Raw genomic sequence first — 21,084 nt, 5'->3', positions numbered from 1 at the left:
TAACCACAAATTGCTAAACATTGCTAAAAGTTTTGCAATACAAATTGCAGTTTAAGCATATTGTAAACACAAGGTTATACACATGATCATCAATACGCCATAAAACGTTCAAGATAAAACCATTGTTCATTTTATGTAGGGATGTTGCCATCCAAAAAGAAATTAGGTCTACCTGATGGGAGAATTCATATTCGCCTAAAAGGGTCAATTCATTTTTTCATTTTCCTTCAGCTTAATCCCTTTATTCATCAGGGGTTGCCACAGCGGAATGAACCGCTTACTTATCCAGCATGTTTTACACGCCGGATGCCCTTCCAGCTGCAACCCAGTAGTAGGAAACATCCATACACAACATTCACACACATTCGCTCTGAACAATTTAGTTTAATTCACCTATAGCACATGTCTTTGGACTGTGGGGAACACCGGAGCACTAGGAGGAAACCCATGCGAACATGCAAAAGCTATACAGAAATGCCAACTGACCCAGCTGGGACTTGAACCAGCGATCTTATTGCTGTGAGCTGACAGTGCTAACCACTGAGCTACTGTGTCACCCTAGCGTCAATCCAATCTGAAAAAAGGAAAAACCAAACTTGCCTTTGTTTTCTGACTCTCATAATGATGATATGCTACTTTTTGACATTTATTAACTACCACGTGCATAGTTCTTCCAGCTGAAGTCTTCTTTTAATGTTGCTTTGAAATTCACTTCTAAACATGGTCCTGAGAGGGCGAGTCAATAAAAAGCGTTTTATTTTATTCTGTTTCATTTATTTGCTTGTTAGTTTGTTGGCGAACTGTTCCTTTAAGTCGCTTTCTCTTCTAGTTCGGTCATGTGATCATTTCAAGATGGCCGCGCCCTTCAGTTTGGAGGCGTGACGTTATACTGTTACAACACAGAGTCAGGCAGAATAAAACAGCTTGACAAGTTTGCTGAATCCCATTCAAGCTCTCCTGTGAAGCCGGTCATGATGGATAAGGACAGTTTCATTCTGTAAGTTATTGATTAATCAATGAATGAGTGTTGACAGTTGTGTTTGGTGATTTTAAAATATAAAGGCCAGCGCTTATTGATATAAAACAACACGTTATTCAAGTTACAGACTCTCTAATATGGATGACGTCCGTGATATAATACAAGCAAATGATTGTTTGTGCAGGCAATATCTCTGCTGTTAGCATGTTATTTAAGTACTTCCCTAACTTTAACCCCTGTCGTTTGTTTTGAAAACATTTGTGTACATTTCCGTTAAACGTAATTGTACAAGTTCTAACTTAAAGCTTAAATGTCTTAAACTCTCTCTCTCTCAATTCAATAATTGGTTTATTGGCATGACAAATGTTACAAATGCATTGCCAAAGCATTTATAAAGTTTACATTAATAAAACATACATGTATAGTTAAAAATAGTAAACACAGTAAATAGTAATATAGTATTATATATATATATATATATATATATATATATATATATATATATATATATATATATATATATATATGTGTGTGTGTGTGTGTGTGTGTGTGTGTGTGTGTGTGTGTGTGTGTGTTACTATACTACTAATAATAACAACAATAATAATAATAATAATAATACTATTTATTATTGTTATTATTATTATTAAACAAAAATACAAATAAGTAAATACGATAAATAAAACTCTCTCAGAGGACTAATATATGAATCATAGAGGGGGATTAAATGCATTATTTTCAAACTGTTGGCCAATTTAAAATAACCATTAATAAAGGGTATCATTATCATACTGTAAATACTTACTGAACTCAAACTCTATTGTCATCATTATGTGGTAGTTAGTGTAATTCTGTTTTATGGTACTTATCATGTACGTTCCAATATACATCACATGCATTACCATTCAAAAGCTGTTAGGAATAAGTTATTTAGGAATATTAAATCACAATAAACTGTAAAACTAGCATAAAGGTGTTCGTATTACTGAATAATCATTGTTACTTACAGATAGCCCAGCATCTTTTAAATGGTATAAATAGTTTTTATAATTATTTAGCTGCATATTTTATTTGGTAAGAGACTATAGAAATTTCATGTTGTTGTACATCCAATTTGTCTTAATAAAGGCACAAATAAAGTAAAAATAACTGAAATTATGTCTTCAATTGAGTCGCAATAGAAAAGAATCATTTATTTCATGTCGCAGTGTTTATATATGAATATTGCTTTTCATTGTCAATTTTCATTGTCATTGTCAATTTTCATTGTTTTCATGACTACATTTCTATCGCAGTTGAAAATGGTTGTACTTTTTGTGCAATATTTATTTTTTCAGGATTACTGAATGAAAAAAATCTATATCTGACATCACTTTAGCTCACCTAACGAATCCTTGCTGAAGAAATGTTTTAATTATTAATGTGTATGGTTTTGTATGACTTAAACTTGACAAAAAGGGTGTGTTTTATGACACTCTCTGCTAAAATGCTTATCAACCAGGGAAGAATAAGCAAACCGTTATTCCCTTATCTCCTCTGCTCACTCACTGCTTAAAACATCTGTGAAACCTGATCATGATAAACTGAGGGAGGGGCTTCTCAATTTCAATTGTACTTTTATTTAGACAGATACGCATATGACCAATTAATGAAAAGCAGTGATGTTTCAAGAAATGTTCAGCTTTGGCAAAATAGGGTGGACCTCAAGATTACTCTCAAACTAAAGAACATCATTATGAAAGACAATTGTCAAACATTGACTGCTAAAAGTCTCATAATCAACTTCTGTTTGTGAGAGTAAAAGGTCAAAAAAAGGGTCAAACATTGTTTCATTAGTTAGTGTTAATGTATTCACTGAATTAACAAAGAATGAACAATACTGATTGTACAGCATTTATTAATCACAGGTCAACATATATTAATGCATTATTAACATTTTTATTCATGCTTGTTAGCATTAGTTAATTCCATTGTGAGTTAACATGAACTAACAATGAACAACATTAACTAATGTTAACCAAAATGAACAAATGCTGTAATAAATGTATTATTTTATTGTTTGTTCAAGTTAACTAACATTAACTAATGCAACCTTATTGTAAAGTGTTACCAGAAAAAGAGTTGGAAATATCTATTATAATAATAAAAATAAGTTATTTTAATTAGCTTCATATATTATCCAGTATCTTGTATAAATGCAACAGAATGTGCTGAATACAACAAGCATAATGGTTTCAGGTCAGGAAAAAAACAATTCCAACTACATCTAAACAGTTTACCCATGCAGCTTTTAGGCCAAGTGTTGCTTTGTAGCTTCAAACAAATAACTCTTAAACACACAATGCAAACAAATATGAATCATCACAGAAAGAAAAAACACACCCTTTTGTATTATTCTTTCTACTTCAATTTTTTCATATTATTTATTATTATTTTTTTACATAATAAAAGCACTGTTGCGTGTGCGAGACTATAGTGTTCAATATAGTATTCAATATGAATATGAAATGTGGGACTGATATAACTACTAAAATGACATAAAATGTAATTAGATTTTGAATGGAACGTTAGTGAAATCATATGAGAGTCTGGACCACAAAACCACTAATAAGTTGCATAGGTATGTTTGTGGGAGTAACCAAAAATACACTCTATGAGTACACTCTATGAGTACTGCAAGGCAAGTGTATTTATAGCTCATTTAATACACAGTAGTAATTCAAAGTGCTTTACATAAACAGGAGTAAAAGAAACAAGTATAAGAAAATAAAAACAGTTATAATACAATCGAATTAAAATGTGTTAAAACAGGTTTTAAAGAAATGAAAAAGAAAAGGAAGATGTAATAGTGTGATCTATGGGACGTTCCACAGTGCTCATTCTATAAAGGCGCAGCTAAACAGATGTTTAAATAGGTATTTTTTTAATGCAACAAAATCGCCATAATATAAAGTAAAAATTACTTTCCATGAAGACATTAAGTAAATTTCATTCCATAAATATATATTTATAAACTTTTTTTTATAATAAGTAATGTGTATTGCTAAACTTAATTTGAACAGCTTTAAAGGCAATTTTTAGAGTATTTCTATTTATTTATTTTTCTCATGTTCCAAATATTGTCCTATCTAATAAACCATGCATCCATGGAAAGCTTGATATAGAAATCTCAATTTATAAAGATTGTCCTTTTTCTACGTGATTATTCACATCTGCGCCTCAGGTATGGTGTGTAGAGACTGTGAGCAAAGATCATTCAGGGACTGTTTTACAGCAGGACCGCTTGAATGGGTCAGTCACTCAAATTTACAGCTCTTTCACTTACATGTACCATTCAAAACAATATAGAAATACAGCTGTAAAGTCAGTAAGATCACAGATTTTCTTCATGTACATGTAGTAATTTATTGTTGTCACCTTGAAATTATAAGGATCTATCTGCGTTCCGAATGATTTTGAGACATTGAGCTTTAAAGTTTTTACATTCCATAGCAAACAGTATGTGTGTAACATTTGTTTTTTTTAAGAAAAAGTTTTAGGTTTTAAACAACAAAAATTAATGCCATAATGTAAATAAGTTGTCATTTATTAAGAATATATCTTATTATCTTATAACTCAATTTTGAAAAAAATGTCAGATAGAACCTTAGAATTCTTAGGTGACGATGTGTAGAAGAGCTGTCAATTTGTATGGGTCAGTTTCACCCTGACCCTTATCTAGCCTCACTTCACCACTGGAGAAATGTAATGTTGTCTGATAAATAATTAAATATTGCATTATTTTCTCTCAGCCCAAAAGACTTTCCAGAGTTGAGGAATGACACATTCCTGAGAGCGGCGCGAGGAGAAGAGATCGAGCACATTCCAGTGTGGTGTATGAGACAGGCTGGACGCTACCTGCCAGGTGTGTAACAATAACTTTGGCTGCATGATATTAAAAGAAATAATATTTTGTTTTTCAGCAATACAGTTCAAGGCAAAATTATTAGCCCTCCTGTGATATTTTAGTTATTTTTTTCAAATATTTCTAAGTGCTCTTTAACAGTTTTTTTCCAATACATTTTTTAACATAATAGTTTTAAACTCTGATCTCTAATGATCAATTTCTTTAGTCTTTCCCACGATGCCAGTACATCATATTTTACTAGTTATTTCACAAGTTAGGTTAGGTAGGCAACTCAATGGATACCAATAGTTTGTTCAGTAGCCAATCGGATAAATACAATTCTAAAGAGGCTGATAATCTGAGTAAGAAAGTTAAGCAAAGTCTAAACTGTTTTCGTTTTATTAGAAGGTTTTTAACATATCATACTGCAAAATTATACATGCACACAATGATATTCTCTCACTTGACATATTGCATTACATCTTGGTCACAAGCCTCTTTAACTACATTAACGCCTAGTGACTCAATATATAAACAAGTTGTTAAAATTATGGACTTAAAGCCTATGCGATGGCATCAATGTGATGTTTTATGTAAACATAACCTTTTTAGTTTTAATAGTTATATTAAATTGAATTATCTTAAATTGGTTTTTAAATGTTTAAATAATCATGTTCCAATGCTGTTTTCTGATCTAGTACGTAGGCATCAAATCTATGACTGTCTAGTGCCAAAGTGTAAGACCTCATTTGGTCAATCTGTCTTCTCTGTAAAGGGAGCCAAACTGTGGAAAGATTTATCTGTTAGCCTTAAATCAGAAAGAAATCTAAATATTTTTAGTAGTGCTCTTAAAAAAAGTGGTTTAAAACAAAACAGCAGTGTTTGCACAAGCAAGTCTACTGTTAGTTTGTTGGATCATGTCTCCTTTGCTTTTGCTTCAGTCATTTTCTGTAAAGAAATATAATGTTGTGTATATGTTTTATTATATTTCCATTTTGCCAATTTTTTCAAGCCTCCTATGGACAGGTGTTGAGAATTAGCAAGTTTGCTTAAACACTTAAACAAATGCATTTGGTTGTCCAATGTAATTGTGATGTCCATGTCAAATAAATAAATAAATATTAAAAAACAAATTATAATATTGATCTTTTTTTTATTATTATTATTCCAGAAATACTAAAAGAAGTAAGACTTTATTCAGATGAAAAAATATAGTAGTATTAGAAATGCAAACATCACTTGGGGGGAAAAAAAAAAAAAAAAAAAAAAAGAGTAGATATTCACAGGAGGGCTATTAATTTTCTCTTCAACTGTATATTGCAGTATATGAATACTATTTCACCAGATGACTTGTATAGCTCTATTTGTAAAGAATTTGTTATTTTGTAAGGTTTTCTATTGGAGTACATTTGCATAAAATATAATAAACAATTTACAAGCATAGATGATCACGATATAGCAAAGATACACATGAAATGAGTATGACAGCATTCAGGTACAGAAATTGAATAATCAAATATAAAATAAAAATGTATGGTCCTCATAGTGTAAATAACGATATACTATTAATAATGGCAAATCTACAAATTATATAATTACTTGTGTGCGAATAGTTTAAAACTTAAAATACTTACACAATCACAAGCCTTTAAATTAAAATCCATTATGGTCCATATTTGCAAATACTTTTTATAATGACTCCACAAGTCACATGTTCTGAATTGTATTGCTTGATCAACTACCATCCCATCTCAGCATTGTACGTCCTGTGATCGATGTGACTATTGTCGATGCTGAAATGTTATATTGTGTAGCTGATGAGCGCTGCCAGTTCTACGTGTGATTATTTATTATGAAGTAAGTCTGTTCATCCTTTCATCTCTGACTGGCTTGATTATCTATTCAACAGAGTTCAGGGAATCACGGGCAGGGAAAGATTTCTTTGAGACGTGTCGTTCCCCTGAAGCTTGCTGTGAGCTTACATTACAGGTCAGCACCACTGAGCATATGGGTTGTTGATGTAATGTTGTGTTTTTACTGTCATGCATGACAAAAAATTATATAATTAGTATTGTCATCATTAAAAATGTGTTAAATGGTTAAGCATTTCTTTGTCCTCCATGGATGTCTTGCTATAAAAACGGCTGTGTCATTACATTTTAGAATAAAAATGTTTTTGAAGCAAACCTCAGAGTTTTAAGACATTTTAAGGCTAGAATTAATCAAGTGATTTTTACAAGATGTTGTATTAAATATAAGAGAATAACTAATGTGTTTTTGCTTAAATTTGATGACTCCTACTTACTGTTTGTTCTGCACAACTGCTCTTACAGTAAAACATATTCTACTGGGCTGCCCTGCTTTTAATGATTGCAGAAGGCTTTTATATATATATATATATATATATATATATATATATAAAATGAATACTCGTAAGCACATTTTTAGCAAAGTGTCACCAGGAGAAATGTTAGACGTTTTGTAATTTATTAACACTAAAAATCTTATTTAATTTATGTATTAATTTGTTTGTTGTTTTTAATTGTACATTTAATAATGAAATATTATTGCCATAGAAAATAGCCTTTGTTATTGACAAAGGCTGTATAAAAAATCATCAGCGTATTTTTGAAGCAAATCTAAAACTGTTCTATGTTGTGACGGTATCAAGCAAAGTTCGACAAATTACAACTCTTATAAATTCAATAGAAATTCAGAAAATCTTTAATAAATACCTCCAGCCTAATTTTACAAGTGGCTGTTTTAGTAAATGGCAGTTCTTTTTGTAATCCATCTATTTCTAAAAACATTGGCATATGATACCTGTAAATCCATTCAGTTGTTCCGAAACAGGGATTAAAATTGTTACGTTGTTGCTCTTTGCTCTTGGTGTGGTTCGCTTTCACACGGCAATGTTTCTAAATGGACCAAAAGAGCTAAAGCAAATCGCGTGTGAGTAAACTCTCATCACATTGGTCAGTTTCACGTTTTATTTTGCAGAGTCCTGCTCAGCTGTCAGGGGGGGTGGTGGTTTGGTGATGTTTGACAGGGTACATGTGACGTGTCTGAAGAGCAAGGAGGGATGCGGTGGGGGGGATGAGAAGGGTGCGCGACGTATTTGAGGACCGGGAGGGAGACACTTGATTTCGGGAAGATTATCACTCATTTGCGGGCATCCGGGAGTCTCTGTGCATTTGTGGGAAACTCCCAAAACTTCCGGGAGACTTGGAATGTCTGTTGAATGATCTACCACCCTACTCATAATTGTATAACTCTAACTCGTATGCCTATTACATATCGAAAAAGCACTGTGATATAACCGGGCTCGAATCGTATCGCTTTCTCACTACAATCGATCCGCACCAGAGTTCGTTTCAATTGAGCTGAGACCACCTCATTCAAGCGATCTCGGAGCGATTGCTTTGACACAGATCCGAGCGCGATTGCTGGTTTCACATATGACAAACAAACTGTGCTAAATGGGCAAACGAGACAGGTTCCGAAACAAAAGGTTAGGTGTGAAAGCACCCTCAAAGCCATGTCCTCTGGTGACACTATATGTTTTTAAAACAGCAATTTCATAGAAAACACGTATAATTAGAACCTCAGTTAAGCTCCTGATTCTATATTAGTACGTTTTATTTCCTAAATTTTTGTTATGTCACACCACAGGACATTTTTATGGTGCAGTTCAGGAAGAAGTTACTAACCCCTATTTTCTCAATAATCTGACTTTAAACTACATAAATATAACTTTTGTTTTGAAAAAAATACAAAACAAATGTTTTTCACTGCCTATTTGTCATCTACCCATATATATATATATATATATATATATATATATATATATATATATATATATATATATATATATATATATATATATATATATATATATATATATATATATATATACAGTATATATATTCTTTTTTGCTTTATTAACAAGAACCAGCATGTAGTTTCATTTTACTACAAAACCGCTTCATTTAGTATCAATAAGGATTAAATGAGAAAAGAAAAAAAGGGAGGTGATGATTATCTATTTCTGATTATCTATTTATATACTAATAAAATATAGATTTTCAATTTTTGTTATCCACAAAATGTATTAAATGCACTTTTAGTACAGAAAACATACATAAATGTAAATATTTTATGCAAAAATGTTAATGGAGAAGCATAAATGAATCGTTTTAAGTGAAGTTTTTATAAACTAATTTCGAGAGGAGCACGTGATATGACTGATCGCAGCTGTCTTCCATCCGTAATCAGCAATAATCCATTCAGATTGACTCAAGCTTACAAAAATTAGACTTCGTCCTACTGCCTTATCTTCATTTTGGAAGAATCCCCCTTACACCCCAACTTCTCATTTTCCACCCTTTACCAGGGGGAACTCGAGATCTACCTGATCTCAGACCCCCTTATATGCTTATTGACCAGGCAGGAGCTCAGGGCTCAATTATCTCCAAGCTCAGGGTTCTCTCCGGGGACAGCCAAACCTGTTAATAGCATCTAACAATATCTAAGTGTGAACTCTTGAATTGCTGTTCTATTTTTAGACTTAATTATCACATGAATATACATTTTAATACCCATATTCATTCTTTCCTCCTCCTTAAATTTTTTTTTTAACACAATCAATTTTCTGTTTTTAGCCCCTCAGGCGATTCCCATTTGATGCTGCCATCATCTTCTCCGACATCCTGGTGGTCCCTCAGGTCATTATTGTAATGTATTGACTTGATAATGACTATTAGTGTGTGTGTGTGTGGCTATTCATATATGAATTGTGTATGTCCAGGCCATGGGAATGGAGGTTCAAATGTGTCCAGGAAAGGGCCCCACTTTCCCAGAACCACTGAAGGAGCCTGAGGATCTGCAGAGGCTGAAGACTCAAGTGGACGTGTATTCTGAACTTGACTATGTTTTCAAAGCCATCACACTGACACGGCACAAAATAGAGGGGAAAGTTCCTCTCATTGGCTTCACTGGAGCTCCGGTAAGAAAACTCAAGCTATGGTCTATAACTCAAGACACTGCTTTTATTTGGATTAAGCGTTTCATTTTGTGACCATTGAAATTATTACTTTGGGGTGACACGGTGGCTTAGTGGTTAGCACTTTCACTTCACTTCACTGCAAGAAGGTCGCTGGTTTCAGTCCCGGCTGGGTCAGTTGGCATGTCTGGGTGGAGTTTGCATGTTCTCACCATGTTTCCGTGGGTTTGCTCCTGTTCCCTCCACAGTCCAAAGACATGCGGTACAAGTGAATTGGGTAAACAAAATTGGCCATAGTGTATGAGTGTGTATGTGAATGAGCTTATGAATGTTTCCCAGTACTGGGTTGTGTCTACTGCGTAACTTTTACAGCATAAAACATATGCTGGAATAGTTGGTGGTTCATTCCACGGTGGCCACCCCTCATAAATAAGGTATTAATGAATTATTACTTGTTATTTTTAAGCAAAATTGCATTATATTAATCAAAAGTGAGAGTAGAAACAAGAACTTTTCCATTTAGAACCAGTGTTCTGTGTGTTTGTCTTTCCCTGAATCACTATGGTGAGCCTAAAATTAATATTGGGACTGTATTAAATCTGTCAGATTGATCCCTGCTGCAGAGAAGCCCAGTACCTGTGTAACTCATCATATCACGTCTATAACAGAGAGAAGAAGCTCCAGCTGCAATGAGGCTTGAACTTTTGTTTGTTAACCACTAAAAGTTGCATAACTTAAACAGTTAGTTCATCCAAAAATGAAAAATCTGTTATAAATTGCTTTCCCTCATGTTGTTCCAAACCCTTGACACCTTTCTTCATCTTCAGAGCACACATCATGATATTTTAGATAGAATCCAGGAGCTCCATCATCCTTCATCCTCCTGAGACATTCAATATGCAGAAAAGGAACCAAAAAATCGTTAAAACATTGCATTTGATGTCAGTGTTTCAACTGTATCCATACAAAACTCCAAGAACAATTTTGTATGCCAAAAAAAACTCTGAAACCTGTAAATATGAACCAGTTGTACTAATGTTTTTGGACCTTGAAAGTGTTTAGTCTATGAAGGATGACAGAGCTCTTGGATTGCATCTAAAATATCTTAATTTGTATTCTGAAGATGAACGACAGTTTCAGGATACTGGAGCGACATGATGATGAGTAACAGAATGTTTTTTGTGTGTAACTACCCCTTGTGAATTCAGCTAATTACTTCAGTCGGAATGCTGTATACAGTTACAGTTAGGAAAAGAATTCTATACAAAATAGAAAACATTATGGCATTGGTCTTGCATTGAGTTATGCAAAAACTTTGAATCACTGATGTTGCTGTATAAACCTTCGGCATGGGTCGGTATAAGATTCTGACAGTATGATAACCATGGATAAAAATTGCATGTTATTGTGATTGCTGCTCTAAAATATCAACTTTTTAAATGTTTAGGTAATCAACAACAATTTTTTCCCCCCATTCAACACAATATATTTTTAAGAAACATTTAAATATTTTGGAGCAGGAAACAGGTCAGGCTAAATATTTAATCTAAATCATTGATTTCTGCAGTTTTCATTACATTCAAGAACACAGATTTCTTTACATCTTGAAAATGCATCTATGGATATCTTTCTTTTATTTAGATATAAAGTAAACCACTGCACTGTTCAGGTCTATAGCAGGCTTGGATGTTGGTTTACAAGCTGTTTGTTTTTCAGATGTTTGCTGAATCGTGGGCTGATCCCTTTTCTGCTCTCTAAAAAACTAAATAAAATAGTCTCAAAAATGTATATATATACCACAGGAACGGTATAACAGAAAATTTTAGCCGTTTTTAAAACCTTGACTTTTCCAAACCGCAGTAAACCTTGAAACCTGTTATCATCCCATCCCTAGATGTGATTGTTCACAGTTGTGTAGAATTGAGTCAGTGAACTATGCAACAAAACAGCAGATTTTCAGCATTGACTAACTTAAACAATCGATTGGCTCAGTGCTGCAAAATAAAAGGATGCTAAATGCACAGAAATTTAGAATATTTCATATTTTTAACTCCTAATTTCAGCATTCGTATCCTCGTAAAAACTGTAATTGCCAACTGGAATTTTTTTTATACCTACAACAATTGCCTGACCGCTATACCACATATTCTTTAGGTCTGTTTTAAAAAAAAAAAAAAGTGCATCACAGTTTCTCTGTTTTAACACCTATACTAGCAAGAACTGTTGCTTGAGTTCCATATATATATATATATATATATATATATATATATATATATATATATATATATATATATATATATATATATATATATATAATTATAATACATTGGTATACTTAATGCAATAATTGTATGGGTCAAAATGATCTATTTTTTATGCTAAAATTATTAGATTAAGTAAAGATCTATAGATAAATAAATAAATATGAAAATATATAAATAAATGAAGGGCGATGCATGGGCACAGTAGGTAGTACTGTCGCCTCACAGCAAGAAGATCAATGGTTCGAACCTCGGCTCAGTTGGCGTTTTTGTATGGAGCTTGCATGTTCTCCCTGCCTTCGCGTGGGTTTCCTCCGGGTGCTCCGGTTTCCCCCACAGTCCAAAGACATGCGGTACAGGTGAATTGGGTAAGCTAAATTGTCTGTAGTGTATGAGTGTGTGTGTGTGAATGTGTGTGTGTGTGTGTTTTCGCAGAGATGGGTTGCGGCTGGAAGGGCATCCGATGCGTAAAAACTTGCTGGATAAGTTGGCGGTTCATTCCGCTGAGGCGACCCCGGATTAATAAAGAGACTAAGCCGACAAGAAAACAAATTAATGAATAAATAAATGAGTAAATAAATCCATAAATTCCTGCATAAATAAAATAATAAATAAATAAATAAATTTTTATAAAAATCCACAAATTCCTAAAGACATAAACATATAAATAATTAATAGTGTTGGCAGGTAAATATTTAAATGAGTTGAGCAAATGTTGGGGGAATAAGAAAATGCTAATCTGAAAGTTTATTTTTCCCTTCTTTCAAACTTTTATTCATATCTTGAACGTAGCTGCGTATTTACTTTTCCTCAGGTCAACATGCTAATGAGAGGGTGTCTGTCAATCATCAGAAGGCAGTCTTTATGCCATCAGTGGTTGCTCGTTAGAAAGATTTTGCATTGCAATATTTTTTTTGACTGGCTTCTGATGATTGACAGACACCCTCTCATTAGCATGTTGCGCTTAGGAAAAGTACATACACAACTACAATCAAGCAAGATATGAATAAACGTTTGAAAAAAGGGAAACATCAATTTTCAGTTTAGCATTTTCTTAACCGCCCAACGTTCTTGTAATATATTTAATATTTACCTTCCCACACTATTAATTATTTATATATTAATTATGCAGAAATTTGTCAATTTTAATATACATTTATTTATTTGCATATTCATTTATTTATTGTTTCGTTTATGCGGGAATTTATGGGTTTTATTTACTCATTTACTTTTATATTTGCGTATTTATTTATTGTTTTTGCAGGTTTCGTCCTCCATTAAGATCATGTTTCATAAAGTTATTTTGTAAATTTCCTTTTGTAAATATACCATAACTCAATTTTATTAGTAATGTGCATTGCTAAGTGATATACACAATATTTAACTTTTTTTTAACCCTAGATTGCAGATCTCAGCCAAATATTGTCCGATCTCAACAAATGCTTCAATGAAAATCTTATTAATGACTGGTTTTGTGGTCTAAGGTCACATTTTTGAAGTATCATGTGACAGTGACCACTGCATGTGCTCGAAAATCCAGCTCTGCATCAGCCGTCAGTTTCTTTAAACAACCAAAAATGTATCAGTTCTTTTAAATTGTGAGAACATTTCACAATATTATAGTTTTATTGCATTTTTGATCAAATAGATGCAACTTTGCTGATTATCAGAAGTTGCTACTAACCTCAAAGTTTCAATCATGACTGCACAGTGACCTTTTCCACCCTTTCTTATGCTTGACAGTGGACTCTAATGTCCTACATGATTGAAGGAGGAGGCTCTGCGACACACTCAAAGGCTAAACGCTGGCTCTACCGGTACCCAGAGGCCAGCCATAAACTCCTGAGCCAGTTAACAGACGTCATAGTGGAATATCTGCTTGGCCAGGTGAAAGCTGGAGCTCAGGTACGACAGAAGAATTTGCAGCACAATTTAGAACTTGTATAAGCAAGGGATGCGATTAAAACTATCTCTATTTTCACTCAATGTTTTTTGTTTAGGCTCTGCAGGTTTTCGAGTCTCATACTGGATGTTTGGGCCCAGTGGAGTTTAAAGAGTTTTCTCTGCCGTATCTGAGAGACATTGCTCGACGAGTTAAAGACAAGATCAAAGAATCTGGTTTAGACAATGTGCCTATGGTAAGTGTAAGAGTTTATATGTTGAGCTGGTGCACTTTCTTGTGTTGTTTTAGCTTTATTACACATTAAGTTTTGGTAATGAGTGAGTAGCAAGTGCATTTATCTAAAGTGCTTTCAGATGTGGAATAAAATCTCCCTTTTACATTTGTTCATTTTGCTGATGCTTTTATCCAAAGCAACTTACGAGTGAGGATAAAACACGCATCAAATCATTAGACAGCAGCAGTATATAAATGCTATACAAGTATAACAATCCCAAATTAGTTCAGAATTTTATTATTATTAAATGTTTTTGAAATATGGAGAGAAGAGTGTATCCTACGTGTTCTATACGTAGCCTGCATGAAGTACTAGCAGTGTTTTTATTTGTTTTAAGAATGAAATCTTTAGTGTCGGATAGCATTCTCTTTTGTAATATATTTGTTTTCTCTATGAATTATTTTATTTATTTACTTATTTACTTTATTTAGTCAGAAACAGAAAATGTCAAATCCACAGACTTATAGTAGAATATATATACAGAGGTGAAACTAAAAGTATAGTATTGTCAGGGATACATAGATATGACACAAAAATGTAAAAATAATCAGTAAAATAAAAATTCCAGAGACAAACAGACTAATTGCATAAATGAGTCAAATACAATAAATAAATAGATTACAGTACACAGGGTTGTGATGAGTGATCATATGACCAAGTGGCCCAATATAGGTTTCCAGGTTATTATTTGGATAGTTTTAATAGTTCCTTGAGACACTTTAGATCTTTAAGTTCACTAGATCTTGTTTCCACCTCAGTGATCTTTTTGCAAGAACCATAGATGAGAAGACAGACTGATGTTCAAACCTTACAGAGAAAAAGTTACTATCGAGTGACTTCTATTTTAGAAACCACTTTATTTTTGTTTTTTCAGTTTCACCGATTAAAATAGTCCCAGAAAAAGATGAAGTAGAACATCTGTCTAAACTCATCACTGCTACGTTCCTAAGTGACTTTTTTGAATAAATCATCTGATTGAGAATTGAAACCCAAACGAGGGTCATTTTCCATATGTGCACAAACACACAAGGAATTAGTTGTGGTTTTCGGAAGCTGTGGCTACATGCAAACATGGACGTGAGACCCTCATACATTTAAGTTTGGCCATGTTTACAATGATGTTTTTAAAAGGAGTTTCTCACCAAAAGTAGGATGCATTTGATCAAGTGAAAACATAAAATGTGCAATTTATTTTTAATGATTGCCATGTTGATTGCTAAAATTATATATTCCATACATCTAGGCCATATTTTTAAAACAGTATAAGAACGAGTATTAAAATGATCCATTAATGCATTAAAATTATGTTTGTTAATAAGTCTGAGCATAAGTATCCAGAAACTAGAAGAGTTAAGGCTCGGAACAATCAAATAATCCACACTTGTAATAACACTATTGGCCACTAGTTGTCAGTATCTGGTTGCGTTTCCTTGCTTGCATCTCACTTGAAGCCCAAAGAGATTCATTTCATTTCCTTCTCTGAGGCTTTAACTTCTCGGTAACTTCTGATTTTTCATTTGCAGATTGTTTTTGCCAAAGATGGTCATTATGGGCTTGAGGACCTCTCTGAGTCTGCTTATGAAGTTGTGGGTCTCGACTGGACCATAGACCCACGTTCAGCACGGTCAGTAATAGAACTGTCAAACAGCTTTGATGAGTTTATTTCCTCATTTCAGTGTGATCCAGCATCACTGCAATGGTATGCAGACCCTTAAGCAAATCTGGCTGACTGCAGTTTTGTGTCTTGATAGTTTTATTTCACAGAACTGAAATTCAGTTCATGATGGTGTGATTTTTGGCATCTTCTCTCAGACAAGCTTTCTCCGGATTGTTTTCATCAAGTTTATTATATGACACTTGTGCTCTGCACATTGCAAATAGTGACAGAGAATGAGAACAGGGCTTTAACTAAACCATCATACAACTTCTTTAGCCAGATTTAAGGATCTTTCCGTGATAAAAGTAAATGTTTTTATATATATATATATTGGCTTTCACTATGTGAATTTGTACCATCTGTTCTTTAAATGAAAATAAGATGTCTATCTCTACTGATAAAACCAGTCTTGCAGCATAATGCTGCCTCTATATCTTACTATTGAGTTTTAGGCAGTCTTATTAACATATCGTCTTGGTTTTCGCTCCTGTTAAAACATTTCGCTCCTGATACAACATGCAAATAAATATGATGTATTTTTGGCAAACTCCAAAAGAAATGCATTCTTTAAACAGGGTATCCGCAGGGTTTTCTAAAGCCTTAAAATGTCTTAAATTTCAAAATCTAAACTTTAGGCCTTAAAACCTTAATTTCACTGAAATATGGTGTTCTTAAATCATATTCAGCAGGTCTTAATTTTCCTCAACAGGTCTTAATTTTTCTATGTCAATGTAGGGCCAATCAGGCCAACACCCATCCAATCACTATCATTCCATCTCAATAAAAGATTTAACAGAAGTTTATTAACTCACTCTATTTACCAATAATGTTTATTATCTATCTCGCAAATGCCATTTGTTTTTAATGTTTTATCTGGGCCGCTAGAAAAAAATCCTTGGCATTAAACCTTGTGTAAGTCTGAAATTTCAATGATAATGGTCTTAAAATGGTCTTAAAACATCTTAAATTTGATTTGATGAAACCTGTAGAAACCCTGTTTAAAAATGCTGTTTCATAGGTAGACCTCGCTTGTGAGAGAGATGTGGCCTCATTACATTATTTTATTTCACACCAATTACAAAAAAACAAAGGACTTCAGTTCTAGAGCTAAAAATAAAAGTATCAAATGTCACTTTATTACTTTAATACAGTAAAATATATTGTATATATTCTTGAGGCAACGAGTGCCTGTTCATAAAGTATCAGTCAAGCGTTTAGACAAAATGTAACATTTTCAAATAATATTACAATAATGATTTTGATAATAACATTATAGTTTTAAAAATTGAATCATGAGAATTATGTATTTGCTATTCTAAGCTAATTTAAACCTTGTATCTTATTTTATATTTTGTAAAATGTTCCATAATCCTGATTGGCCAATCACCGTGTTTTATTTACATTAAAGATTCATTATAATTGCTCCACTGAACGCAAATGTTTTGCTCAGTGCTTAAGTTTTGTAAATGGACAGTTTCAGGAACAAAATGAAATGAAAGTTACCGTAACCGACGTCCACCAAACAATTTCAGTTTTCGCAAAACATGATGTTACTAAGTGGTTATAGCAGAAAAAGCATGACATTTCTGAACTGTATTTAATATATTTTGTGCAATATATCGTTTTGGGTCTACCATGGATAAAAAAAAACAAACAAGTAGCTACAAACATAAATTGTATGAAACATTACTATTCAGTTTACTAACACCACTGACATTCAGTTCACTTCATTATTATGTGCTGAAATTAAGCGAAAATGACTCACTCTAATCTTCAAGAAGAACCCATAGATACCTCTTTTTCTTCCATCATGTTTTCTGGCAGACTTTTGCTTCTGTCTCCCGCTATCCTGATCCAGGAGCGCAATTCCATCTTCTCTTGATTAGGCTCATTTTCAGATTTACTCATGGTTTAAAAAAATAAATAAATATATATATATATATATATATATATATATATATATATATATATATATATATATATATATATATATATATATATATATATATATTTATATTTATATTTATATTTATATATATAAATAAAATGGATATAATGCTTGACTGTCTCTACCGTTTTGAAAATACAAATATTATTTAGGTAGCCCACTATGCCATTATTTATTTTCGCTGCTCACTGCGCAAAATAATACCAATCAATAGGAGTGATTGTAAACTAAAGAAAACCAATTGGTAGAAAATGCCAACCTTTATGTGTGCGCGCGCACACAATCAACACAGCTTTGCTCGCCATTTTTCACTGGGACTTAATCACATTCTCACACACACATGCAGGTAATCACCATGCAACAGTTAATGCCGGAACAATCAAAATAAATACCGGAAAACAAAAAACGGATATCAAACATCTACCGGAACAGAATTCATCAAGATCATCATGAACTCTCTCAGCCTCCGTAAATTAGTTTTGCCTAACAACATCCTTCGGTCTTGAATGTATTCACAATATATCATTGCTTATTGCATCTTATTCCTTGAGTTATCAACACTTTATAATTTATCAAACACTTTATGAGTGATAATGAAGGATAAATTCTTAAATATTAAGTTTGTTCTGTTTTGTGTTTCTCAGTGTGAGGACTGGAGGCAAGGTTAGTTTGCAAGGCAACATGGACCCCTGTGCGCTCTACGGCACAAAGGTGAGGACAAAAAAATACAAAATATAACACTGTCTTTTATCAAATGTAAAGTCCTCGTCAATCAGATGTTGCTGCAGACTTTTAAATCAACATTTTTCCAGCTGAAATAAACTATTCAGTGAGGGATGGTTCTTTTTGTGCTCCTCCTCTCATCTTTTACTTACAACAAACTAATGGTTAAAGAGGCGTGGCTAAGCATGTTTTGCCTAAGCTGTCAAACTGACATCACAGAAGAGACTGCCGTTTCAGAGTAAAAAGTACATGGTTCGATTTGGATGCAATTGATCAAATTTGTTTGTTGTGTGATGTAATTTCAACTTAAAAATTAAACCGAATAGTTCCTTCCGTTTAAAAAAAAAAAAAGCCATAAGCGTCTTGTATATCACAGTTCTGCCAGTAAGCGCATGTAGTAAGAGGCTGTTTCTCAGTTCCAAGAATGCTGAGAATGGACTTGTGAAGACTGTTCTTCCCAAGCTACCTCTGAAGAACAAACTTGGGATACCGCAAGAACACAGAACGCGTCTTCTGAGAAATGAGATGCTGCGTTTTCCTGATGGTCACGTGATCTTTACGTGTTTTTTTACGAAAAATTAATTAAACATTACTGCCTTCATACAACAATTTATTTTTTCTGCTTTTCACAATATATACTATTAAGACCTTACAAATACATGTTGCACAATATAAATAAAACTAAACGAATTTCAGCAAATAAACATCCTTAATGTGTTTCTGCCTTTATAAAGATCTTCATGGTAATGTTTAATTTCACCAACTCATTTAGACACCAACTCCTGAGACAAGTAAGTTATTTATTTGAATTTTAATATTAAACTGGTATGAAACGCTGTGCTTCCCATCTCCTTTATTCAGCCACAATGACTTCTGGGACTTCTCAAGCGAATTTTGCTCAAGTCTGCATCGGTGCATCCTCTATCGAGAACACATCCGGGAACTTTCATGCATCCTCTGTTCTTGTGGTCTTGAGTTTTGGAACTGAACTTTGGCAGTTGATGATGACAAGAACACGAGGACCTAAGATCACTGAAGAATGCATGTTGAGAAACAGCCTCTTCAAATGGGGGCAGAGTATGTCAGATCATTAAAAGCATTTGATTGGTTAGAAGATTTGATAAAAAAACTGAAGTATGAGGTGATGTCAAAAAAATTGTTGATGGATTTAGATGGAAGTGACAAAATGAAAGCTTTGGATGCTTATATCTTCTTAAAGTAAATTTTGTCATTGTTTTGAAGCACACTTATCGATATCCTTAAGACAAACATACTGATAATAACATATTATGATTTGACAGGGACTTTAATATTAACAGTGTGCACTAGCAAAATAATCATTTACAAATTTGGATTTCATGTGGACCTTAAGTATTTAGGCCTATACCTTATTGTATGCTTTAGATTTGAGTTCTGGTTAGTTCATTTGAAAGCAAAGAGGCCTTTCTGTTTTTACAAATTTAGGCCCTGCTGGAAATATGAGCCCTCAGAGCAGCTGTTTTCCACACAGAACCATCTCTGGCTTTCATTGCTCATTCATTACAAGCATGGCTTTCATAGCATTGTCTGAGTGCCTCCAAATGGCTTATTTTTTTCCACCATCATTTCAGAAGTTATGAGGATGTGACTGTTCAGCCCATTTAAAAAAAGACAAAAGTGATGTGTGATGTCATCCTAAGCTCTTCTCCTTGTTGATGTGTTATCAGGAGAGCATCTCTGAGATCGTGAGGAGGATGTTGGAGGGCTTTGGCACAAAGGGCTACATCGCTAATCTGGGTCACGGCCTTTACCCTGATATGGACCCAGAAAATGTGGGCGCATTCGTGGAGGCTGTACATAACCACTCTCGCCAGCTTCTCAAACGCTAATAAAAAAGTCCTCTTCCATCAGAAGACCCAAGAAACAACAGTGCTTAGCTGTAGCACCAGATAAATGCTATAGGATGAGTCCTACAAAACCTGTCAAGAAATGAGGAAGAAAATGTCAGGAAACCTGTTGAAAATGCTTGGAATCTCTAGATTCACGATTCATAACTACGTGTTGAGTAATTGGTTTCATTCTGTAAACTATTGGTTACTAAACTTTAAAGAAAAGTAATCACTATTGTTGATGGAATAACACATTTTGAAGTATTTGCTATTCTGACCACTTGTCATTTTGGGGGGAATTTTATTATTTTTATTTGACGTAGGGCCAGGATAAGTGCTGGATAAGTTGGCGGTTCATTCTGCTGTGGCGACCCCGGATTAATAAAAGGACTAAGCCGACATAAAAATGATTGATATTATTATATCACAAATAATATTATGAAATTAATTTAAAAATTGGATAAATATAAATTTACACAAGTAAACACATAGACTCAATGATGGGCTAAAAATCTGTGGAACTCTACAAATTTCTGCACGTGCAGATTCCCTGTGGGCCTAGACATAAGGAAGCAATGTTATC

At 33.5% G+C, this 21,084-nt stretch overlaps 1 protein-coding gene across 1 annotated transcript; it reads left to right on the top strand.

The window, feature by feature from the left end:
- Positions 1–931: 931 nt before the first annotated feature.
- urod (uroporphyrinogen decarboxylase) lies at positions 932–20,765 on the top strand. Its single transcript, NM_131347.1, is given in 10 exon segments — positions 932–997; positions 4,771–4,883; positions 6,775–6,854; positions 9,527–9,589; positions 9,673–9,870; positions 13,872–14,033; positions 14,129–14,266; positions 15,829–15,929; positions 18,555–18,621; positions 20,340–20,765. Coding segments are annotated over 10 exon segments (1,110 nt in total). The 5' UTR covers positions 932–971; the 3' UTR covers positions 20,502–20,765.
- Positions 20,766–21,084: the final 319 nt, after the last annotated feature.

This window comes from Danio rerio, chromosome 2 (genome assembly GCF_049306965.1).
Source record: "Danio rerio strain Tuebingen ecotype United States chromosome 2, GRCz12tu, whole genome shotgun sequence".
In the NCBI taxonomy this organism is placed as follows: Eukaryota; Metazoa; Chordata; class Actinopteri; order Cypriniformes; family Danionidae; genus Danio; species Danio rerio.
Note: the sequence above shows the minus strand (reverse complement) of the source record. Positions and strands in the feature narration are given on the sequence as shown.